We start from the raw sequence: 25310 nt of genomic DNA, 5'->3' as shown, positions 1-25310 counted from the left end.
TACATTGCATTACTTTCAAGAATCTACATAATGTTTCATTAAATTGTTGATTTTGCCATGTAATTGAAGTGGTAATTTCTGCATGTTATTGGATGCGCACTTTAAACAGAAACGCTGTGTGTAAAATATGCTGCATCCTAAGCATACATTGCGTTTGCACATACTGCAATCAGCGCCTAGGACTAAAACTTCACCCCTGTTTGGTAAACTGAATGGATCTTTCATAATATAACATTCTTCTAGATAAACCAATTGGCGAGCGAATGGTGGTTTTGCACCTTTGTAATCGTAACGTTCTTTTAAATAACAAAAAGAACATGTAAAAGTGCCGCATACATTTGCCGCCGTTTGTTGACTCGTAGAAGTATTCTGTTTGCAGATATCAGATTTATCCACTGGTGTACTAGCAAGATCTTCCATCCTATAAAGCAACAAGGAATACAATCCACTAAATATATATTATCAATTTTATTTTGTATAACAAATTTATTTTATGTGTATATAATTTTTTACACACACACGTGTGTGTGTGTGTGTGTAAATATATATATATATATATATATATCACGATTTTCTATATGACATTAATTTGTTGATATATTACACGGTGTTAGTCGGATGTGCTGAACTGTTACTTTATATCTTTGGCAGAAACTGTTTCCGTTTGAAATTCCTGAGGCCACCACGTGGGTTTAACAACTTTTATATTTATGCCTGATATATTAAGCTGCTGAGCACTGAGAGATTCATTAATGCGCATTAAACCTAATCCATACTTTTCGATATATCCCCGAAACTTTCCTACCACATTGTTAGACTCGTTGAGAATTTTCTCGTCATACAGAAGCGGTTTGTCCACGATATTATCAAACACTAAGGGCATCAGGCGCTTTCTGACCACGCCTGTATGATATGTTCGTGCAGTTAATTCCTGACCGATATAACAACCTTTATGGAAACTTATGCCATGCAAGTAATCACAATTGATCTCTAGAGGCAATGCTTTTGCAGGGGGTAGATCATGTACACCTTCCCCTATTCCTAATTTATATCGAAGTGCTTTGTAATTCCCGACATTTTTAGATAAGGATACATCAAAGTCTAAATGTTTGATTATTTCGTGCTTGCCAATTTGCGATTCGGCTAAAATTCTGAGACCTAAATCAGGCAATCTTGGATCTTCGTATATTATAATATTATCGATGAACTTGCTGGCTTTACTATTACTTAGTGTGCCACATGGAAATATCATTCCTTCCAATTTGCGTTTTTCACTTTCATTCACTGTGGCTCCATTAACAAAATGTTTAGTGGAATTGAACATTGACCAGACATTGATTTTATCCCCTATATGTTTTATATCTATTTTTCGTCTTACACGGTACAACTGCAAATGTCTCTGTAAAGATTCAACAACTTGCGAATCACATTCTATGTAATACATATTACTTTCTTCACTCTGGTACACTATAGCATCGTACATTACTCTGCCTTTAATGTTCAAGAACAAAGTGTAAATATTAGATGCCCCTTCCGCGAGATGCTTCATATCGTTCGTGATTAATCCCTGCAGGAAGGCAGAGGCCTCATTGCCGCTTACACGTAGTATACTTCTATCGTTCAAACGTTCTAATGTCTTGCCATCAACTTGGTCGGAATTGTGTCTAATCCCATACCTTTGGTGGTTACCGATTCCTTTATTGCGCTTGCACACGTGGAAAGCAAAGCGATTCACGCGAATAATCATCGTGGCGGACATCATAAATTTAGAATATTTTATTTTCTACGAAAAATACAGGCATTCAATAGAATCGATAATAAGAAATCCTAATCTCTGATTACTTCAAATTATTTTGCGCGATCCACACAATTAAAGTATAAAAATATTTAATCTTACATTTATACAGCAACTCGATCACATATATATTCCAAATGCATAATTTGATAACTTGAAAATTCCATTCGTATGTATTTTTGGAATATAAAGCGGCTGATAAACAATTCCGAGATTATTGGACCCGGCATTAATGGTGGAATGGTGCCTATTACCGACCGTTTCTGTTAATGTAGGAATGCGATCGAAAATTCTATCCGTTGGAGTAGTTTCATTTAATTGATCAATCAGGACAAAGATTTCTTTGTCTTCTGATTGGTCAATTAAACGCCACTTTATCCACGGATAAAATTTTTGAACGTACCTTTAAAGAAATTCCGGAGTTGTCAATCAACTGCTTGATTCCAAAATGGCGATCAAATTGCCATATAAAAAAGGTATTTAAAAAATGTACTTTTATACATTAATAGTATTGTTACACATAATAATGTGTAATAATAACAAATATATAAAATATATTTAAAAGAGAGCTTTAGGATTATTTAATATCCGTTTTATTGGTTACACGCATTTTTCAAAGTAAAATTAATAAAATAATAATAATAAAGTTGTTATTATAATAAAATTTTCAAATCCATGTTGTGTCTACTACAATGATTACTTGTGTTAGAGAGTCATTTTACTTTCTAAATATATACACATTGCCATATTTTTTAATGCCTCTATTCCTAGCCACTTAAATTTTTGTAAACTTTAATTTTAATCAAGAATTTAAATATTTTTCTAAATATTTCTTTTTTAAATTTTCTAAAAACTTTTGACTATAGCTAATCAGTGAAAAATAACATTTATATTATGTATTACTTCTGTTATTGATTATCACAAATGTTTTATATAAGAATGAAGATAATGCTTATACATATATATATATGCGAAAGATATATATAAATATTAACAAAAATTTTTATGTACTTTCACAATGGACTTTTTTGCAATTTAAATTTACACATGTTGACAATCATAGTCTCTCAACATTTTAACATTAACTTATTTTACAATTAAAACAGTTTAGTAAAAATAAATTCTAATAGCAAGCTCTGTTGTTGGATTCTCAGAAGCATTTCTTTATGATGTATTTCATTTTATTTACTTTCTTTATTTTAACAAAACAATGGTAATGACAATTAGATAGATATCAGTCGCTCGCATTTAATAAGGCGATTATTCTGCATTTATCAGTGCTATTAGTTTTATTTTCTCTGCTTATGCTTAATAATTATTTTATTATATGTGATATATTTAGAGGTGACATAATATTCTGCAAAGTATGATACAAGAAATTATTAGTAGAAAATATATTTCACAAAATCTTCCTGGGGGTAATATATTGTGCAGCTCACATTAATGACTTTTTCAAATACTATTTTGATACCTATATTTCTTGTACAATTAAAAGTTTAAAGTAATTTCTATTTCAAGATGAAAACGTCTTAGGTTTTAAACACAAATTTTTTTTAACATATATATAATATCCAATTTATGAAAAATTACAAAATGTGGAGATGAAAAAAACAAATATTTTAATATGCATAGATAGAATGTAGTATCAGGAGTGTGCAGGATATGTAGTATTTATAAAACAATCAGGCTGATGATATATTAATCAATACTAGATTGCAATAAATACATTTGAATATAAAATCAAATGAATCATTCATTCACTGTTTTAACAAAGGTATAATTTCATAAAAATAATTTTTGAAAAATTAAGAAAAAGAACGCACATACGTTTTTAACATAAAACTTAATTTTTGAAATATTATACAATTTGAAACTTAGAATTACAAGAGTGATTTTAACATAGAACTATCACAATGGAATTTTTAATAAACAATATGACAGATCATTGTGCAATACAAAACAATTTTAAAGTAATGCATGTATACATGGTAATATATTGTGCTAATCCATTGACACATAACCAGTCTTTGCGCACATTTGTCACTAACCTTCCAATTCAGAAACAATGCTTCTTATATTTGCCGTGCAGTGTGCTAGTGCTAAATATTAACAGTCGACTCTCTCTTTAGATATTCAAACCATCCATATGATCGTCTATATCCGATAGAGTAATGATTCCCAAACTTTCAACATACGAATTATCTCGCAACGTCAAGTGCAGTTCGTGACGCTATTTGAATATAAAAGTTCGAAAATTTTTTATAAAAACATATAAAAGTGCTATGTATTATGCTTCAATTATGCAACGTGGCACACAAATATTAATTGTAAGAAATAAATAAAATTTATTATATTATTTATAAATATTAATATTATAAATGTGCATTATAATATTTTTTAGTATATATGTCTGAAAAAAGAATAAACTTAAATTTGGCAATTTTATATGATTTTCCAGATTACTTTTCAAATAAACTCGCTTTTTCACTTTCTCTTGCACATATGTATGATTCAAGAAAATCCCCAATAGCATATATTTTTATCTCTCCCAGGATGTATATCAGACCGTAATATCTTTTTCTTTCTTAAGACCATAATTTAAATACCGTTACAATAAAGAACAATCCCTTGTAAATACAGCGTGTCATATACTCTTATATAACTACATCACCGCCATTAGGAAGCGCGGCGTTATCGTCGTAGGCATTGTCTTCCCTTTTTTATACAAACGATTCGTATACAATCTGATTCGATCAGAGAGATCGGATGATACGGGATTATACGCCATCGTTATTTACAGCCGACGATCCGTCACGAAAGGAGATTCTTGGTCGGAGTATCCTCCCGGCGGAAGTACTTTATTATTGCATGATAATATTAGTATTACTGAAACGTGACTGTAAGGGTCGCATTAACGATCATGTTCAAATTACAATTAATCTACGAGCTAATGGTTACATCGCGCTCTTCGCTGTTCTACATCACGCTATATCTATGATAAGGGGAGACTGGCCAAAACGTATGCAATTTATTATTGCTTTGGCTATGATGTGTAGTAATATGTTAGTGTAGAGTATCTTCTTGTAGAAACAATTAATGTTACGCGTAGCAGATAACGCAACGGAGCGAATCCCAATAATCTCACCGTGAAAAACTCGTTTAAAACGGTGAAAACTGTGGATGTAACAAACCATGCGCGCGCTTTGAAGTTTGGAACGTTCCTGGAGCGATTTTTAAAAAATGCATATATGTAATCAGATAGAATATATATATATATATATATATAATATATTTCTATGAAAATAATACATTTGCGCCGTAAAAGCTAACTTCAAGATGACGCAAGCAAACGGCATTTAATTCAACTAAAAAACAAAACACGTCCGTGCAATAAAGAATAAAATTTTGTTCGCGATACGCGCTTTGCACATCCATTCTGCTTAATATCGGACCGTTTCAAAGGGAAAAGCGCACAAGAAACAAAACGGTTGCAATTAATTCTGTTTGGACAAAATCTCCGTTGCTTTTCACAAATTTTTTCTTTCACCTAAATATTTCAAAGATTAAGGAAACATTAATCGCTGTCGTAATGCGAGGAATCGCGTTCCACAATAAACTAGCAAGAAAGATCATTGTCTGCGATGTATAAACATTAAATTACGTAAATTGTGCCATTGATGTTTTCGTAAAAACGTGAGCAGCGATTTCATTTACCCTATGTGAAATTGCGCTGACAGTTTTTGCACGTCTTGTTTGTTCTTAAATGACGGTTCGTATCACGTGCTTTCTTACGGAGTGTAACCATTTCGAGAGTAAAATGTCTCTTTGTTCAGAGCAGAAGTTCGGAAGTATTTCTTAGTACACGCGCTTTTTTACGTATTTTCTGTTACAGTCGAAGGACGTCCTTTTCTTCAGTGCCTGACGTCCACTTCATCCGTCGCTTGATTTTCCAGTGTGCAAGGTCTATGAAATTCTTGACCTCTTTCATGCAGCCATTTGTTTGCCACTGTAAGTAATAAATATAAATTAGAAAATAATAAACAATACATTTAATTGTGCTCTTTTAATATAATGTATTTATTCATAAACTATTTAAATATTTATAAAAACATATCGATATTAGAGTAATAATGTAATTTAAAAATAATAAAAGAATTTAATTTAAAAAATAATATATATGTAATTCACATAAATATATAAAATAAAACAAAATAATTAATCACGATTCGAGAAGCACACAATAAACGATATTTCAACGACATACCCCATTTAGATCCCGTAAGTACTGGACAAGCCGCGTGTCTGGTTTTGAAATCTCCCTCGCCGTTAGGCTTAAGATTATACCAAAACGCTGCGCTACCTTTCCTCGGCCAAAGCGATATATTGATGGCGGTGAATACGGTACCCCCTCCTTGCTCGACATCGCTCATCTGTTAAAATAATGAAACGTTACGCATCATTTCTTCAAAGGGAAAAGCGCACAAGAAACAAAACGGTTGCAATTAATTCTGTTTGGACAAAATCTCCGTTGCTTTTCACAAATTTTTTCTTTCACCTAAATATTTCAAAGATTAAGGAAACATTAATCGCTGTCGTAATGCGAGGAATCGCGTTCCACAATAAACTAGCAAGAAAGATCATTGTCTGCGATGTATAAACATTAAATTACGTAAATTGTGCCATTGATGTTTTCGTAAAAACGTGAGCAGCGATTTCATTTACCCTATGTGAAATTGCGCTGACAGTTTTTGCACGTCTTGTTTGTTCTTAAATGACGGTTCGTATCACGTGCTTTCTTACGGAGTGTAACCATTTCGAGAGTAAAATGTCTCTTTGTTCAGAGCAGAAATTCGGAAGTATTTCTTAGTACACGCGCTTTTTTACGTATTTTCTGTTACAGTCGAAGGACGTCCTTTTCTTCAGTGCCTGACGTCCACTTCATCCGTCGCTTGATTTTCCAGTGTGCAAGGTCTATGAAATTCTTGACCTCTTTCATGCAGCCATTTGTTTGCCACTGTAAGTAATAAATATAAATTAGAAAATAATAAACAATACATTTAATTGTGCTCTTTTAATATAATGTATTTATTCATAAACTATTTAAATATTTATAAAAACATATCGATATTAGAGTAATAATGTAATTTAAAAATAATAAAAGAATTTAATTTAAAAAATAATATATATGTAATTCACATAAATATATAAAATAAAACAAAATAATTAATCACGATTCGAGAAGCACACAATAAACGATATTTCAACGACATACCCCATTTAGATCCCGTAAGTACTGGACAAGCCGCGTGTCTGGTTTTGAAATCTCCCTCGCCGTTAGGCTTAAGATTATACCAAAACGCTGCGCTACCTTTCCTCGGCCAAAGCGATATATTGATGGCGGTGAATACGGTACCCCCTCCTTGCTCGACATCGCTCATCTGTTAAAATAATGAGATAACGTTACGCATCATTTCGTGTTCGTCAACTCGAAATAAATCGCAGAATTAGACGACTTACATAGTATAAAACCGTTGCGATTCTATTGCCCGTCCCAAGACTCTTGAACGCATTCGTCTCTTCTTTCTGTATATGTAAAATTGAAAATCGAATTATTAATTTATCACGACACTACGCACAGAGATAGACAGTGCCGCGATTATTTTTCGACGAGATCAACTTACCCTGGCAAAATCGAAATGCGGCTCGTAGTGACCGCCGATTCCATAATTGACAACTTGAAGTTCCTCGGCAGTCTCAATAGACATACTCGTCATATGTTCTACGCGTTTGCTTACTGCTGCTACGTGCTTATGCTCGTGTTCTTGAAGCCACGCGCTTTTGCTGATTCTATAATTCGCTATCTCTAAGGCACCAGTCTTGTAATTTTGTACCGTGGCGCGCTTAAACTGTAACAGACGTAATTACGCCGTATTATTCGAAAAAAATTCTTACAATTTCATCGCACTAGTAATACATGCTCGTTTCAACAGTGATAATTTTCGCATGCTTTGTAATCAAGCTATTCACCCTAGGTTGAGCCATTCGTTTGATCGTCTCAATTTCTTCGTCGTAGATTACGTTGTGATAAACAACTATCCTCGGATCTAGATACGCTTCCTCCTCCTTGAACGGCGCGATTTTCAGAAATGGAATTCCACGGTCAACGTAACGGCACTTGAGATTCTTCTCCACTTCTAGTGGAATAGATACTTCGCCACGACAAAGCATTTCGTACCTCTCCCTCTCCGTCATTTCCTCCCACGTTTTCACCCTTTCCTCGGCGACAGTGAAGTTCTGCAAGCCCGATAACAAACTTTACGAACGCTCGCGCAAATGGGATTTACCTCTTAGAGCTCTTTTCGCATCTCCAAAAGTAATGATCGACGAGAAGTTCTCCGTTGTTTAATGGATATCTTTCGTACTAATCGTGATAAGCTAGTTTGTTACAGTAAATTCAATATGATTATAATAAAAAAAATCAGTGATTGATTAAAAAAATGTAAATCCCAAATAAAATTGTTTATTCTAGTTATTTTAAAAAATTGTTGATTTTCAATATCTAATTCCTATTAATAAAGCGGCTTTTTGATCCTGATATCTCTTGTTGAACTTTACCTGTTCAGGTATCGCTGTGTCATCTTGCCCATCCTCACCTCGTTTCTTCTTCGACTGGCTGGCCTTGCTTTGAATCTCCTTTTGATAATACGCGCGGTTTCCCAATGCTCTCTCGTGGGTCGGGACCAATTCCAACAGCTCGTTTGTCATACTCAAAGCGCGGGCGACATTACCTGGAACGATGATAAAGACGGAATAACATATATGATACTAGAAAGGTAAACGAGTAGAATGTCTCTTTAGAAATTTTTCCGCGCCATATAATACATCGACATGCATCCATAATTTACTGTCAGAACCTTGCATGTACGTCGAAAATGCCAGATATTCCAAGATGTCGGGCTTGGAAGTGGTGGTAGCGTTTTGCTCCTCCTGCAGACGATCCATAGCCTCCTGCATCCATAACACCGTGTGATAATAATCGCGATTGTGATAAGATTGTCGACCCAGCTCGAAGCAATCGCTTGCTGAAAAACATAGAATTATCGAATGTAAAAGAAAATATAATGCAATATAAAAAGGAAAAATAGTTTCAAATAAAAAATATAGAACATATATATATTTTTATAAATCTTATATTTCATTAAACGCTTTATACACACAAAGTGTTTACGAGGCATTACGTTCAAAGTGCGTTCTATTGGATTTCTTTCTATTTGCAACAAAAAGCACGCGGCATACTGATGCTGGAAAAGTTAGTCCGTTAATTAATTCCTATTTCCTTTCGTAAATCGCTACTTTTTTACCTACCAATTTGCATCGCAAAACTTCGGCCTATTATATACTTTTTTCATATCGTTAAGAACAGTGCGTTACATAATTTATTCTTATGCGAATGATAAGACTTTAAATGAGATTCTTTGTGTCGCGTGAACCACCACCCTCTTCTTTCTAGCATCAGATTTGTCGTTATATCGAATTTGCAATTCTTCACGAGATTGTTACGATAGTTCGTAAATAGTTAGAGAAAATAAAGTTTCTGACCTTTAGAAAAATCACATCTCTATAAGTAATTAATCATTTTTTTAATATAAATCATTATACATTTGTTTCTGATTTAAAAGAGCATTTGCCATTATAAAGATTCCAGGATGTCTTTGTGAAAATAAATTAATAATAATTTAATTTATGAAAAAAAATATTATACATACCGGTCAGACCGGTGCTGTATTGCACCCCGTTTAGAACGCCTCGCGCAACTTGCGCGGTTTCGAGCTTATATGTGTCCTGTAGCCTCATCAAAGCGACTGCAGCACCATTGAGGTCTTCGTCGGTCGGGAATTTTAGATCACTCCTGGAATTCGTGATGTTTGCTACGAAGGACTTGCCGACGTCTTCGGTTATCAGTTCCTCGACCTTCTTCCAGTCAGTAGTTAACCGTTTGACCAGCAGATAAGCGTTTATGGGATTCGATAGGTATTGCTGGATATTCCTGGATGCCTCTTCGTGCTCCCTCGCGTAATCCTCTACGTTTCTAAAAGAAAATATTTGCAATTAGTTTGAAAAACGTTGCGCGGTCAATCTTTTTATCTCTCCTCTCTCGTTTCCTCTAAATTCAAAGTAGAACATAGCTCATTATCGCGAATGAAAATACAATAAAGCACATAAAAGAGCACATAGAGAAAGAAAGAAAGAGGCAAAATTATTAAATGTAATTATGTGTCATATAAATTTATCACAGATGTAATTAAACTCATATGTATGAAAGCGGGAATTCAAAAATACTTCTAATTATATTAGAAATAATAAAGACAATTGTTAACAATTCAAAAATTAAAATTTATTTTAATAACTTCTTAATAAAATCCTAACGACACTTATAATTAATACGATTTATTAATTCGACAGAATGGACTCACATTGACCAGACATTTGTTAAATTATTCAGTTTATTAATGTGGGCAATCAAACAGGCGATGGAATCGAAAATCACCGGTATTATCCGATATCGCTGCCGTTTACAACTATACAAAGGGATTAAGTCTAAATTCAATCGAACAACTTGCACAGGATCTAATGGCGCGAAATAATTTATTAGGTAGTTGAAGCCTCCTAGATTATTCAGCAGACCTCTCTTTGCACAATTCGCGTAACGTTAGCTACATGCAACATGTAAAGTGCCACGACACGCAAATTTTAGCTGAATCAGTCTCTAAATAGAGTGGAATTCGCAAACAGGCTTCCATAGATACGCTCGCATTGTACTCGCTAATCTGGTATGACTTTTTATATAATACTTTATGCAGGGGAATAATCCATGTTATTTTTTCTAAAGTAAATTTTTTGCGCTTTATATTTCTCCCCTTTTCCCATCTTAATTTTTCAAATTTGTTCATACAAAACTATAAATTAAAAATTATTTTTGACATTCATGTAAGCAAAAGTAAAGTTTTAAATTGATTAAAAAATGCACAGATAAAGATATATACATCTTGTATACGATCTAACGGCGAAAATAAAATGCATAACAGAGACAATACAATTAATTCACGTTTTAGATAAACAGTTCTCTGTAAAATTGTATTAAGTTAACGCTGCTAAGATTTATCTCTCGCATAATTAAATCAGTTAAAGAAAATTATCGCGTCTGTGATTCTCTTAGTTTTTCAATTAATGTTACGGGTATTTCGCGGGATCGTATAATTATAAATAAATAAAGTTCAAAACAAATATATGCTAAATACGCTACAGACAATTTTTCATTCTATGCTTCCTAGTATAATAATTGATGCGCAGGAAAGACAAGATGTAATTTCTTATCTTTGAGAAAGGGAGAGAGACGAGGCACGTTCATCGCAAATCGCTGTCCAATTACAATTGGAACGTGCTACGCTATCGTGATATCAACTGTGGTGAACGACAGAGACGTTTCCGATACCTGGCGACACCATTGTCCTCAATGTCACACAACGGCGAGAGATGTCCTTTCAACGACTTATCTCGAGTTACGAATCTCCGAGAAGCAGACGCTTTCCCGTCGATTCCTTCTCTCATTTAATGTATATAGTCGAGACGAAAGACTTTTTCTCAATACAAACGACGAGGAGATCTATCTGAACGACACGACGTTTCCAACGTCGTTGAAGAAGTCGCGGCAGAAGTGCATCGGTCACTGTAAAAGAGACATACGTCAACTTTTTTACGAACGAGTCAGGAAAATTAATGTAAGAATCTCTTTTCTTGAAAGTATATTAAATAATACATACACATAGGAAATTTATAATGACTGAAAATATATTCGATAATAATTTTTGAGAAGCGAAGCGATATAAATCGAGATATTTATTTTTAACTTTTTTTTTTTTTAAATAAGTAAAATAAGCAATGAGTGACACATAATTTATGAAATAACATCCTAGTTTGTTTTCATAATTTTTATTTGGAAGAATATTAATTATTATATAGAACTTGTTTCTTCTGTTTATGAGAATTTAATTATAATCGAGACCAATAATATATACATATTGAATGTGCTTCTTTCTGCTTTTCAAATACGAGATTTTTGTGATGAAACTAATTGTAAGTAAATTGATGAAACAGAAATCACTCACTATATGGATTGACAGGTTGGTCGTTAACCAGGGTATATGACGAGACACAATATAAATTACGGGAATTAAACGCGGCAGGTGTGCGTGACTTCGAACACTTCTCTCTCATCTCGGCGACGTGTACCTCACATCTGACATTTGCAGCTGTTACGAATTGCGAGCGGTACTCGTTACAATCGAGCCAGAATAAACGTGAACTGTCAATATCCGCGTCACTGTTCATAGATCTTAATCCCTGAGATAGTCGTCCAACTGGATCGCGGTGAGCGATGGCATATATGAATATGTGTGCAGAATGATCCTGGTAAATATATTATCAAAAGTATATTTTCCTGTAAAAGTTGTAGTAATTCTTTTTTAAAATATTGATCATCATTGAACATTTTTTCAGATATGAATATGTAATCGCAATAAAGGAGAAACTTTAGCAAGTCTTCCATATTTTAGTAAACTGTGAAGCACAGTGAAAGAAATCTTAAATTACATTGAGATATAGAAAACTTTACGCGATCTAGATTAAAAGGAAATAAATTTATGTACTGTTTTCTACATGTCAAAGGTATGGACCATTTTACGCACAATAGAATTAATCCATTGATGAATGATCAATGCATATATCGCACATATTCCGCTCACATAACGTATGCGATTTGAAACTAGTCTATTATAAAGAGAATGTTTTGCGCGATTAAACGACATATCGATACGACACGGAAAGAGCTTCATTAAAAGAGGAATGGAGCTCTGTGCGCAGCATCTCCTGTGAAAGACAGGTACGGTCTCAATAACGATAGTTCTTTGTATCGCAGCACACCGAGTCAATAACGAAAGCACCATCTCCTCCTCGTTAACGCGATTTTTCATCCCATTCCTCTTCTGGCCTTGCCCGGCCTATCGTGTCAGCGCGTTTTCGTAACGTGCATCGCTGACGACAGATTTTAATTAACGATACGCGCATGGCGTGGTCTGCATCTCTCGAAAAAGATGATCGGTCCGCAGACTGCTTTTATTTTTCTCTCATGATTTTTTGCGCTCACGTCCCTCAATTCCCTTCGATGCGGTTCATGTCTCGTCCATCAACAACATTCCGTTTCGAGCACTATGCGATACATACAAATCAGTTTCATCGAATTTTCGTGTTTAATTTCATAACAGATCTTTATCTAGCAAAACTCTTGTGTTAAAGTTTTTTTTCTTTTTTCCTTTTTTAACGTTGTGGCATTTTCCGAGTGGATTGAAAATAAGGAAAGTCTTAAGATAAAGGGATGTTAAATGCAAGATTAAAGATTTACTCTATTCTGGAATTTACTCTTTCCGACTCGGATTTATATCACTTTACATTTCACATAGAAGACAACCGAGGCGAAATATATGTGTTCGTCATAAAAATTTTAACGTAATTATTATTAAAGTACGCGCTTTTCCAGTTAGATTCGCCCGCAAAAAGGATCGTTGTATTTCTCTCTCGGAAAGGATATCTCTCTCTTCTCCCCGTCTCTCTGCAGGTACTTTAATCTCTTCTTTCTCATTTTTCATGAACAACGGGGCGTGCGCTTTGTGCGGTATTTGCTGCCGTCGCCGCCTCCGGTCAGTTTCCATGATACTCTCGGATGTTTTTCTCCATCCGCGTCACCCACGCAAATGGAATAGCTCGATGCATACGGAACAATGCAATACGCGAGACAGTCACAGCATGTTTTAGAGTCTGCGTTTGATGCAAAAATGAAGAGTCGCTAAAAGAAAAACATTCGTAAAAAACATTACGATGGATTTTCGCGCAAATATCATATATTTATTTAAATTCTTATACGTTTCTATTACGAACTTATTGTTCTGAATTACTTGCATCTCAAATATATTCTACTTGTTTATATTCTATTTATTCATATTATAACTATAAACAACGACACTCTTAAATCATTTTGTACACACCTCGAATAATTAAAGAACAATTTTCCTTATCCGTTATATATTGTTCGCGCTCTCGTGGTTTCGCATTTGCTGAATCCATCATTGACGCAAAGTGGTCGTCAGTTGGAAAGCTTTCAACCTCTACCATGTGATGCGATGCAATGCGACAATGGATACTGTCAACCTATCGCGCTCTTATCCCTTAGCTATCCTTTTTCAGCACTCGAACTCCTCTCGGGCGAAACTCTCGCGAGAATAATGGCGATCGTCATTTAGTCAATTCCGATGGTTCTACATTCTACGGAACCGCGAAGGATTTGCATGAAAATGTATCGTTATGTAAAGTTACTTCGCGCAACTACAGATGCAACTTCGTATCACAATAAAAAAAAGACTTTCAACTTTGCGATGCGCAAGAAAATTATTCATAAACTTTAATTTTAATGTCCTCGTGGAAAATTCGTCGCGAATTATTCTTTTATACGCGCTTTAAATATTTAAAAATATTATATTTTTTATAATGAAAAAAAAAAGCAACTCTGCACATGACAAAACTTGAAATAATGTTGGTGTTTTCGTATTTCTGTTACCGATAATCTTACTACTACGCATAAATTTGAAAATATTATTGTCGAGTCTGTTGGACGTGAAACCGCAAAAGAATTAAACATTGAACTCTGACGTACCGACTCTGCTTCGAATCCGTAAATACATCGTTATCCCCGATCGATAAAAGGAAAGGACGGTAATCGATAATATCACTGTCTACAGCACGCGGCACATGCGTCGTTGCGCATGCGCGTTAGCGGCGCGGTAGCGCGACGTCACCAACACCAGCGCCGTTAGTCGGAAACGTTTCGCCAAACGGACAGGCGACGGGGATGACCGAGGCGACATCGGCGTGCCGGTTTTCGTTGGCGTGACGAAAACTCGCCGAGAACGCTTTCGATCGCACGTTGCCCAGGAAACGAGACGTAATGCCACGTAACGGCAATTTCGATTCCGTAACGTAGCGTAAACTCCGTTCGCGAAACGACCGCGAGCGCCCATCATGGCGGATACGACGACGTACAACCGGAATGTAGTCAACGGAGCCGCGGAGGCCGCGATCGCGACGTATCTCACAGACTTTCCCGAGCGGGTGCGACGTGCTGAACCAGACGCGATTCTTACGTGCGAGTCAAGTCAGTCGGATGTGTATATTTGTGTGCATGGTGGTGTTAATTGTAGAATCGTCGGTAAAAGAGGCGTTTATGAGTGGCGTTTTATGATCGTCGCGGCAGGTAAGTGAGCGGCTCCGTTTACTATCGTTATTTCACTTTATTGTCATTTCGTGAGAAAATGCGTGTGACAAAGTCACGTGTCACGTGTAAATCAAATGCGGCGGTCTCTCGATAATCATCCGTTTGTGTCAACATACTTTAATCGAGTCGATGAATAATGTTTGATTGTCATATAGTATATTATATGTGTTGTTTTGCTTTTAACTATAAATTCGAGGAATATGAAGATGTCTTTAGTGTGTTTCTTCTCTGAAAATTAATTTTTTCTATATTTTTACGCAAGTATCGAAATTTTACACGAGATATACTAATAATCGGATAATTTCTACAACACTGTCTCTTTTTAAAAATACGTTGATTATAGTCTTTTTTTTTTTTTTTTTTTTTTTTTTTTTTTTTTTTTTTTTTTTTTTTTTTTTTTTTTTTTTTTTTTTTTTTTTTTTTTTTTTTTTTTTTTTTTTTTTTTTTTTTTTTTTTTTTTTTTTTTTTTTTTTTTTTTTTTTTTTTTTTTTTTTTTTTTTTTTTTTTTTTTTTTTTTTTTTTTTTTTTTTTTTTTTTTTTTTTTTTTTTTTTTAAGTATTTCTTTTCTCGTTCATCATCGAGAGAGAAAATCGAGACTGAAAATTTGATTATTCTATAATACATAGATGAAAATCAAGTAAAGCAGCATCAAGTAGCAAAAAAATGATATTTTTAATGAGATTATTATTAAAACGGGCCTATACTGTTTCTCGATCCCGAAGGTGACAAGCAGTTACGGAACGTGGCCTTGATATCGGACGATTATCGCGCTAACTTTGTCCTGAAGTCGGTGGAAGCGAACGACAGCGAAATAGGCGTGACAAACGGCCAGGAGTGGCACAATCCTCACGCCAGTGACGTGGATCTTTGCAACAAGAGACACTATTCGATAACAATCGCGTTCACCGCCAGCAAACATGGCACGTATCGGCAGAACGTCATCTTCGGCTTCAAATGTTGCCCAGTGATTCTTCAGAGGATCTGCGCGGATTATTTACCGTTTGAAGATTATGCACGGATACAAACGGCCACAAATTATCAACTGTCGCAGATTCCACCGAGATGGACCAATCCGTACGAATTTTATTCGCCTTTTATGCCGCACGCCAATTTGCGAGAGATCAAATTGTCGAGGATATATCCGTATCCCGACATGCAAAACTTCCTCCTCACTCAAGATATGCTGTCGGACAACTGGCTGACGCCGCAAAATTATCGAGGTCGTATGCACGAGATGATCACCGTCGAGGAGATCGCCAGACACGAACAGCTCTCGAGATACAATCAAGTCTCGTGGTTACGTCTCATGTCAGAATACATATTATTCAACAACGACGGCTCTACCATCGCCAAATATACGCCGCCGGGTGAGCTCTTCGCTCAGGTGCGATTTTTTTTCTGGCTTTTAGAAAACTTTCTTTTTGGTCATTTTTCAATTCTCCCGCTCGTACATCATACCGTGCGCGCTCAAAGTTTGTTGTTGATCTTTTTGCAAACGCATGTTTTTATACATTAATTTTCCGTATGTCTCGCATAATTTTCACTTCCCGAATAATTTGGCTATAGAGTTTTCGCTCCCTTTTTATTATGCATATATTCACTTCCTCCCTTGTAAGATCGAATAAGAATCCGCCGTTTTTCTCTCCTCCAATTATAGCCAACGCGTGAAATTTGTTGCCACCGCAGCTCCCAATCACTCGGGACATCTTGGAGGATACGCAGAGCGGCAGACTCCTACAGCGTAACTGTAATAGCGTTTTAATCAAGCTGTGGGACAAGAATCGCGATAATTCGGATATGATTTTCGAAGCTCACGTAGAAGACAAGTGCTCGCAATCTATATTTGTCAGACTGAGCAAAGAATGCGTGACCTTGTGGAACTTGAAAGCGCGATCCGAACTCCAAGTGGAAATGCGGTTCGTGTTGAGCCGCCTCAACTTTTGCGAGTGGCATTTGGCGGTGGATAGTCTCGAATATATGGACTTGGTGTTCCTCAAGGACAAACACCGCGAGACCGACAACCAAATTATACACAGTTTCCTGCAAGTCGATGCTGGCAATCTTCGTATCCTTTCCGGTTTATTTCTGGATAAGCTATTCAATCAAGAACAGAAGCAAGCGGTCGCCGCGATAGCATTGTCTAAGACTAAAACTTCTTCGCCGCCGGTCCTCTTACTGGGGCCCTTCGGCACTGGAAAAACCTTTACCATAGCGCACGTGCTACGTATGCTCGTTAAAAACTCGGACAACCGGATACTTTTATGTACGCATAGCAACAGTGCCGCGGATCTTTACATCAAGGAATTCTTCGACATCTGGTATAAAGCGGATAAACATCCCAAACTTAAACCTATTAGGATTTATTACAAACTGCGAGCCTTGAATACGGTAGGTGAACAACGCGTTGCCTTTAATCCCTTGATCAATAAAGGGAGAATTTTATTTCTCAATGGTAGTTTGGTTATAATTTGCGATTTAGGTACATCCAGTTGTGCGGCAATATTGCTTGATGGACGAACACGGTCGTTTTCGCGAGCCAGTCGAGAAGGATCTTGAAGATTGCGGTCTAATAGTGACTACTCTTGCAACCTCCAGCTGCTTGATTAGCATGAATTTGTCTCTGACTCATATAGTTATTGACGAAGCAGCCCAAGCTATCGAGTGTGAAGCGCTGATAGCTCTGACCTTGGCGAACCAAAATACTCGTTTGATCCTGGCAGGTGATCAGATGCAACTCGCACCGGAGATTTACAGCGTACTGGCGACCGAACGAGGGTTGGGCGTTAGTCTCCTAGAGAGGATGTACGAGTTTTATCCGCCGGAACATCCATGTCGGATACATCTGTGCCAGAACTATCGCGCGCACGCGGACATAATCAAATACACGTCCGAAATGTTCTACGAAGGAATGGTTAAACCCGCCAATACGGAGCTACTGAAACATCCAACCATGAAACCATTGACATTCTACGCTGTTCGTGGTCAGGAGGAGCAGGTATATAGATTATTTAGAAGCGCCGAGCGAACCAAGAGTTTGCGGTGCAATCTATCTATAAAAAGAAATAAACACGCGCACATATCTTTGATACGATTTTGATTTATTATCAAATTATTATGTAGTTGCAGCTCATTGTCTATGTATAGATCATGCTGCTGCAATAAAAAATATTCCACGATAGATTTTTTAAAATCAGATTTTTGTTCCTCCTATATATATGAAAGACTTGGCTTCTTTTGCACCAAACTTTTCACTTATATTATAAAATAAAGAAACTCGATTTGACATGTCGATTTATGATTGATAGACAGAATATTCTACGGGATACCAGAATGTTATGGAAGCGGACGAGCTAGCAAATCGTGTCCTGGAATTGAAAAACACGTGGCCGACGCAAGAATGGGGCCCGTACAAAGAAGGGTCCATTGGGGTTTTATCGTATTATCATGAGCAAGTGCAACGGGTGCGAATCGAGTTGCGCAAGCGTCAGCTTTTCGACGTGTCCGTCGAGAGAGTATTGAATGTTCAAGGCAAACAATTCACCGCGGTTTTTATTAATACAGTCCGGACAACAACATCTGATAGGTATCGATGTTACAATAGACCACAGACGCTAGAGAATTTTAGATAACACGTTGGAACCCCATATCGACAAGAATTTTCCATTGTTACAGATTCTCCGCTGAGACGAAAGTCAAGGATTATGGTTTCCTGACGGACTCACGCTTGTTAAACACCGCTCTCACAAGAGCGAAATGTCTCGTGGCAGTTGTCGGTGATCCAGTCGCTTTGCTTACCATTGGCTCCTGCAAACAGCTTTGGAAGAAATACTTGGAAGCGGCCGATCTATACGGAATGGACAGAAAGGAATTGCAGGCGCATCTGAACAAGGTACCCAAACTCCAAATATCACCTCTGAATCCGCACGCGAGAGAGTTTGTTCCCCGAAGGCCGCCCCTGTGCTTTGTTCAATATATTCAAATGCCGCTATGGTATCCAATAATGTATCCCCCTCATCCGCCAATGTAATAAAAAAATCGCGAAATTCAAGAAGTAACTTCATTGATTGCTTCGAGATGGTCGTTTCAACGAAGCCATTATATATTTCGTGGATCGAAACTGGAACATTTACATTTCGCTATTTCCATCGTCACATATGATTACCTTCGATCGTATCGGTCGCCGCAAAACGAGGAACTATACCAAGTTGTGTGTAATTCTTGTAATTTCTCAATTTTTCATTTGTCTGATGGCGTGAGTGAGAATCTTTGCAAGCGTAAAGTACATAAATTCTGTTTATTCACATATGTATTAAGTTATATATCAAGAATAGGTAATCATCGAAACGTAAAAGTACAAATCCCCTTTCTTTTTACTGTACAAATGAAATGTCAACTACTTTCAATGAATTTTCAAGAAAATATATGTGATTTATACTTGGAATGTGTGTGCGCGCTTGACAATGTGTTTGTATATCTTCAAACATTTTTCTTTCTTCCTCTCCATATTTAAACCAGTATGAGCATAATTTTTTATATACACAGCGAGATATGTACAAAGTGAAAGAGAGTTCTATATAATGTATTTAGCAGCGAGAGAGACTTTCTTGAGATCCAACATCATGCACATCATGATGATCCAACAATTATGTAAGACGATGTTTTTCTTAATAAAAAAGATATATATTTTACACAATTTTATTTTTATTTAGGAAAAGAGGAATAAAAGTATAATTTCATAAAAGAAAAACTCAAATTATTTTTCCCTTTCGATCTTTCACGATTCAATGTTTCCGATTTATACAAGCTACGCGAAGATACATGTTCAACTATTATTATGTTAATGATAATATCTAAAATATCCCACGTATTATAATTTTCGTATTACTAATGCCGACATTATATGCACAGAGATAGTATATGCAACGGCGACAGGTACAGGTCATTGAGATACGCGCCCTAGGTATTGTCTGGTACCTAAAGGCAAAGCACGTAGATCGCGTGTACATGCAAGTACATATACTGTGCATCTTTGTGGATGCCATTACATCCACGAGCACTCCATACGTAATTCGATGCAAGCGACTTGTCTCTCCCGATCGAATCTCTGCTGCTGTTAGCGATATTATCTCACAGAATATCCGTATATCGATAATAATTGAACAGTTTTCTGAAAGAACACCATCTCATTTTTAATAGAAAAAGTTTAACAACATACTTCTTTTAGTTATTCAAGTAGATATATTTTAAAATTTTGTGCATAACAAAAATTGTAAAGAAAATGTTTCGATGCTATATATTGTATACACACAATATAATCACGCAACTGACAGTTTTATAATACACACGCATGTGAAATGTTTGTTCGATAAAATAAATTTCGCGTTTGATTGTTGAATATATAATTCATTATCGGGGTTTACCCGAAATAAAACAAGTTTTATTGAAAAAATCTTGAGCATGCTAAATATTCATATTATCGTGGAAAATATCGCAGCTGTTCGGAGATCGAATTTCGCACGGCGCATACCGCACGATCGATTTCGCGAATACTGCGAAAAGGAGAAATATTATTGGAATTCCATCGATAATTCCAATCGTGTTTCCTCTAATTACCGGAAAATTAAATATAGATGGACACAGCGTACACGCGTGAGTATACACGCTATCTTTTTATTTTTTGATCTCGGTCAAAGCGAATATGTCAAAAGAAAATAATTTCGATGCGATCGATATCAATCATTTTTTTCGAAAACTATTGTAACGTTTTTGACTACATTTCGTGACAAAAATACCCACTTGTAATTCAAAGCTTCAAAAAAATATGGAAAATCTATATAGCGAATGTGTCCAATTTTTAAATTCTCGTCGTTTGCAAAATTCGTTAACGTAAAAACGTTCATCTCTTTTATCGCGAAAAATAGCCGCCACGTATAAAAGCACAGCGCGAATGCCTCTCTATTTTATATTCACGTCCGCAAACACATCTATAGATATCTATAGCATATCGCAGTGCCTTTGGTGATAAAAATCGACGATTGCAACGCCGATATGACAATTAATTAAAGGTAACGAGTATCGGTTAAATGAGGATACCCGAGGAGGACTCGCTCCTACGTTCGTCTACACGAATTGACGATAATAAAAACAAATCGATCGTCGCGCAGACAGTTAATTAGAAGCAAACAGTTACAGGTCGCGGACGCTCGTAATAGAACTTTGTTATCTTATCGGAGCCAATTACACCGACGCCACTCTCCCTCTCGAGGGAGTGCTGAACACCCACCACCACTACGGTAATCGCGATTATTAATGCCAGTAATGGCGCTTCCGATAGTCGCGTTTCAACTCGGCTCGTTTGTCCCCCTTATAAATCCCCAGTTTAAAATTCAGATTTACTTAGATGATCGTTAACTTTTCTCTTTCCTTTGTTAAAATATTTCCATATTGTGTACATTCGCGCAGATACACGTTTGCATTTTCTTAAATCATAAAATAAGAGAAAAACATATTAATATTGAAGATTTTTTTATTATCGAAAGTTAAATAAATTTTGCTTTCTTTTTCATCAAAAATGAATCCTCGATATCGAGAGGGAATTTTTACATTTTAATGCGATGCATTTAAAACCACTAATTTGTGATAGCGATATTTAATAATTTGAAAACGCTGTTCTTAATCGGGATACATAATGCCCGTTTCGTGAATGAAATAAGAAGAGTCATTTATGATTCTATGAATATGAGGAAATTCGTGTAGTTTTCTCCAAGAGATGAGAGAAGGGGGAAGCATACTTTTGACGACGATGCACAGCGTATAGACTTTTGCGCGAAAGCACGATCATTAATTTACAATTGTTTTCCGCGATTTGTTCTCGTTTTATTAACTTAACAAAATGATAAATCTTTACTAAATGTAAATTGTACGCGTACTTCTGTCTGTTTGATAAAATTATACCCACGTTTATTTAACCGAATGCATTCGTTGTTCGCGAATTGTATGCAAAATATTTGAATATTTTTCTTATGAATTCGCACAAGTAAACAAACAATATGTGCAATATCACGTACACATGCGTTCTTCGTGCATGACAATATGTAAAACGTAAACGGGATACGTACATATATACGCGTTATCTACATCAGTTTGCATACGTATGTCCATTATAGGTTCACTTTCGCACGTTTGTGTATACATGTATATATGTATACTTGTGTGTGTGCTTTCGCGAATTTCACTGGTATGAAATGGCCATCACGTGACTGAATTGCAATTGCCGAACTTTGAATATCCATGTAAAACGAGAAACGGTATGCGATAGAAAGGGAGAGAGAAAAAGAGAAGGAGCAGGTGCCGGCAGGTATAAGGAAAACCGTTCAATCGATTGATATACATGTATATTCTTCGCGAATGATTTTTGCTATGTATTTGATACTTCAACCAATGATAGATGGCCATCGTGATTGATTCATGGCCAGTCTGGAAAATTCAAGTAGGTTGCAAACTCTATTTGTATAAATAATAATTCGATAAATAATAAGCCAATTTGTGAGATAAAACACTACACGTGGAAACTTATTATCGTTATGTCATGTATTATATTGGAATGAATAAGGTGTCTAACAATTTTACTTTATATATTTAAAAATGTGTTACTTTACACTTTTTAAACGAAACAAAATATAATGAAGAATGATTAGAGATTGATACGATTATCTCCAACAATTTATAATCAAGATAATTTTGGCTGCGAGTTTTCCATTAATTCAGAATTAATGAATGAAATATGTGGACAAGAAGCGAATTTTATGCAGCCGCGTTTACGCAAGGATCTTGATGCGTGCGTGGAACGAACGCCACGTGTGATCTGATTGCAATCGGTGAGTTTTGAATGGCCATAGAAATGGAGAGAGAGAGAGAGAGAGAGTAAAATCCCATTCTCGTGCGCGACACGACAAGCTCGACATGCTCCTCACTCTGTCGAGTGTCCGTGACAGGATTTTCTCGAGAGCGACCATCCGCACATAGTCGTCAACGGTGTGTTAAATTTTGTGCAGAATCGTCCTACGTAAATGTTGTTGGAAACTTTTCCAACGCTGTCCCGCGCGTATTACTTGATCCGCCGCTACCGTTGTACCGGACAGGGAAATGCTTAAACTATCTTCTACGGATTAACTGCAACATTGCGAAATGAGTTCTGTTGCTGAGAAGGATGTGTAAGTTCGAAAAGTTATATTTGTGAAAGAAAAAACAAAGTGAGAATATGGATAAATTCACAATCAAATTAACCTCAAGTCTTATACAAAATAATGTAAATCTCTGGTATATATTTGGCTGTTTCTTTAATTAAAAAAAATTTTATATGAAATTATAAATCTCTCTTTTATTAAAGCAATATTATCTCATTATTAATCTTTAATTATCAATTTATTCAATTTATATTGCTATTCGATAAATTATAAAGCTTGTATTCCTGATTGCAACTATATGTAAAAAAAAAAAAATAATTTTAAACTTTCATTCTTTTATTTCATATAATCAGGCATAGAATTATATTTTGTGAATGAACTCGTTATAAGATTCGATATTACGATTATCTCTTTAACACAAATGTTACCGGTTTTAGTAGGATCGAGATCTGACATCTTAATGTATTCGCTCTCTCTTCTTATTTTTTTTTCGCTCCATTTCTTTTTTTATACACAAAGATTCACTTGAAGCATTAGTATCGAATCAAGCGGTATGTCCAATCATACTCGTGGGAAGATAAAGAAAAGGACCGAGGAAAAAAGAAGCCATTCTCGCGAGACTTTCCGTAAGATCTACTTCTTTAATCATCTTTCGTTTTAACGGCGCTTCTGAGGGAAATGGACCGTGGAAATCGTTACGTCGATAAGTGCCTCGATATAATCCACCTTTCGATATCGTTGTCACATTTTAGTTTAATTTTTATATCACGTTTATATAATTTCTTCTCTCGACCAACATTTAATTAACGTTGATATCGCGTAAATCGATAACAATTTTTTTACGATATGTCATAATACAATAAAGTCAAATGGTGATATTCAGAGTAATCATGAAAGCTCCAAACTCGATTATTCGCAGTTACGCATCAATAAAGAGAGAGAGAGAGAGAGAGAGAGAGAGAGAGGTTTAACAGGATTTGACAACACGAGTGAAAATTATTTCTGCAGAATGATTCGCGTTACATGCGGCTGATCAAATATCGGTACACCGAACGAGCATACACGCTTGACGAAATATTAAAAAAAGAGAAAAAAGAAAGAATTGGCGAACGTACACACAATAGGAACAGTATATATATGTAGCAAAATATAGGCGCTACAAAGAGCTGCAATCTACCCGCGGTAAAAACGGGAGAAGTGGATGACTTTTAGTGCGAGTTACGTAAGTCATGGAAATATATTGAAAACTTAGAAAATCTCTGAAAATATATATATTTTATGTGCATGTATGTAGTGACGTTAAATAAATTCTGAAATCGATAAAGTGTCTTGTTGCCGAAGGATTTGACTTTTGCTATATGATATATTATTGCGATATTTTAATTAGCGGAGAGAATAAGAATCGTTCTCGCGAAAAATCTCATCAACGTCCAAGGGTAAGGATAATTGAACCGAAACGTGCGCATATTGACTTAATTGCGTCATGACAGTAAATTACGTCGATGCTCTTACCTTCTCAGAGTCGCCAATCGTTGCTCCTGCGCCGTGATGTATCCGTTTAAAGTGTCAATCAGCACAGCTTCCGTTTCGAGCAGCTCCTCCATATCCGCTAAAGCGGTATAAAGTTCTGCGAGGGCATTGCGTGCCGTCACTGACAGCAAGATCGTTACGACGATCAACCAAGTCGTCCTCTTCATCTCCGATCGATACTGTAATCAGAATGGAACTCATTTATAAACATTACTCGTACATCTATAAATAATATATTCGCGCTATATATCCATTTATAAACTTTGCTCGTAGAATTACGTCACGTCAATTATAAATGGATATAAATCATAAATTCTATGTGACAGATTTTACGATGATAAACATGAAAGGTTCAATATTTTGTTGCTAAAACTGACATTGGACTAATATATGACAAATTGATGATTAACTCAGCGTC

The 25310-nt window shown here is 35.8% G+C and overlaps 5 protein-coding genes across 6 annotated transcripts; 1 reads left to right on the top strand and 4 right to left on the bottom strand.

The window, feature by feature from the left end:
• Positions 1-15: 15 nt before the first annotated feature.
• Positions 16-420, bottom strand: LOC115234832 (cysteine-rich DPF motif domain-containing protein 1). The gene has a single exon (XM_029806179.1). It carries the CDS (start codon positions 418-420, stop codon positions 16-18), a length of 405 nt encoding a protein of 134 aa, XP_029662039.1.
• LOC115234902 (putative transferase CAF17 homolog, mitochondrial) lies at positions 246-2204 on the bottom strand. 2 transcript variants are annotated; one of them, XM_029806290.1, is made up of 3 exons: positions 1898-2204; positions 605-1783; positions 246-421 (listed from the first exon to the last, which is right to left on the bottom strand). In XM_029806290.1, exon 2 carries the CDS (start codon positions 1760-1762, stop codon positions 632-634), a length of 1131 nt encoding a protein of 376 aa, XP_029662150.1. In that variant the 5' UTR covers positions 1763-1783; positions 1898-2204; the 3' UTR covers positions 246-421; positions 605-631. The 2 variants fall into 2 exon arrangements, with proteins under 2 accessions (XP_029662150.1, XP_029662148.1); XM_029806288.1 differs by lacking the exon at positions 246-421 and having other exon boundaries at positions 426-1783.
• Positions 2205-5670: 3466 nt separating this feature from the next.
• LOC115234899 (prolyl 4-hydroxylase subunit alpha-1-like) lies at positions 5671-6228 on the bottom strand. Its single transcript, XM_029806285.1, has 2 exons — positions 6060-6228; positions 5671-5801 (listed from the first exon to the last, which is right to left on the bottom strand). Exons 1-2 carry the CDS (start codon positions 6223-6225, stop codon positions 5707-5709), a joined length of 261 nt encoding a protein of 86 aa, XP_029662145.1. The 5' UTR covers positions 6226-6228; the 3' UTR covers positions 5671-5706.
• Positions 6229-6678: 450 nt separating this feature from the next.
• LOC115234897 (prolyl 4-hydroxylase subunit alpha-2-like) lies at positions 6679-25067 on the bottom strand. The gene is made up of 9 exons (XM_029806280.1): positions 24875-25067; positions 9562-9884; positions 8710-8877; positions 8411-8583; positions 7823-8089; positions 7477-7701; positions 7313-7378; positions 7068-7233; positions 6679-6809 (listed from the first exon to the last, which is right to left on the bottom strand). Exons 1-9 carry the CDS (start codon positions 25057-25059, stop codon positions 6715-6717), a joined length of 1668 nt encoding a protein of 555 aa, XP_029662140.1. The 5' UTR covers positions 25060-25067; the 3' UTR covers positions 6679-6714.
• On the top strand, positions 14726-19859 carry LOC115234896 (probable helicase with zinc finger domain). The gene is made up of 6 exons (XM_029806279.1): positions 14726-15155; positions 15899-16560; positions 16863-17564; positions 17656-18171; positions 18482-18759; positions 18849-19859. The coding sequence occupies exons 1-6, from the start codon at positions 14924-14926 to the stop codon at positions 19201-19203; spliced, it is 2745 nt and encodes a 914-aa protein (XP_029662139.1). The 5' UTR covers positions 14726-14923; the 3' UTR covers positions 19204-19859.
• Positions 25068-25310: the final 243 nt, after the last annotated feature.

The sequence above is a fragment of the Formica exsecta genome, unplaced genomic scaffold (genome assembly GCF_003651465.1).
Source record: "Formica exsecta isolate Colony F162 unplaced genomic scaffold, ASM365146v1 scaffold21, whole genome shotgun sequence".
NCBI lineage: Eukaryota > Metazoa > Arthropoda > Insecta > Hymenoptera > Formicidae > Formica > Formica exsecta.
The sequence above is the reverse complement of the archived record's forward strand: the minus strand, read 5'-3'. Positions and strand labels throughout refer to the sequence as shown.

Coding starts and splice junctions, on each gene's coding strand:
- LOC115234832 (XM_029806179.1), bottom strand. CDS start 420: ATGGAAGATCTTGCTAGTACACCAGTGGATAAATCTGATATCTGCAAA.
- LOC115234902 (XM_029806290.1), bottom strand. CDS start 1,762: ATGATGTCCGCCACGATGATTATTCGCGTGAATCGCTTTGCTTTCCAC.
- LOC115234899 (XM_029806285.1), bottom strand. CDS start 6,225: ATGAGCGATGTCGAGCAAGGAGGGGGTACCGTATTCACCGCCATCAAT. Junction 5,802..6,059: donor ACTTACGGGATCTAAATGGG/GTATGTCGTTGA, acceptor TATTACTTACAG/TGGCAAACAAATGGCTGCAT.
- LOC115234896 (XM_029806279.1), top strand. CDS start 14,924: ATGGCGGATACGACGACGTACAACCGGAATGTAGTCAACGGAGCCGCG. Junction 17,565..17,655: donor AACTGCGAGCCTTGAATACG/GTAGGTGAACAA, acceptor TTTGCGATTTAG/GTACATCCAGTTGTGCGGCA. Junction 18,760..18,848: donor CGGACAACAACATCTGATAG/GTATCGATGTTA, acceptor CCATTGTTACAG/ATTCTCCGCTGAGACGAAAG.
- LOC115234897 (XM_029806280.1), bottom strand. CDS start 25,059: ATGAAGAGGACGACTTGGTTGATCGTCGTAACGATCTTGCTGTCAGTG. Junction 8,090..8,410: donor ACACAGCGATACCTGAACAG/GTAAAGTTCAAC, acceptor TCGGGCTTGCAG/AACTTCACTGTCGCCGAGGA. Junction 6,810..7,067: donor ACTTACGGGATCTAAATGGG/GTATGTCGTTGA, acceptor TATTACTTACAG/TGGCAAACAAATGGCTGCAT.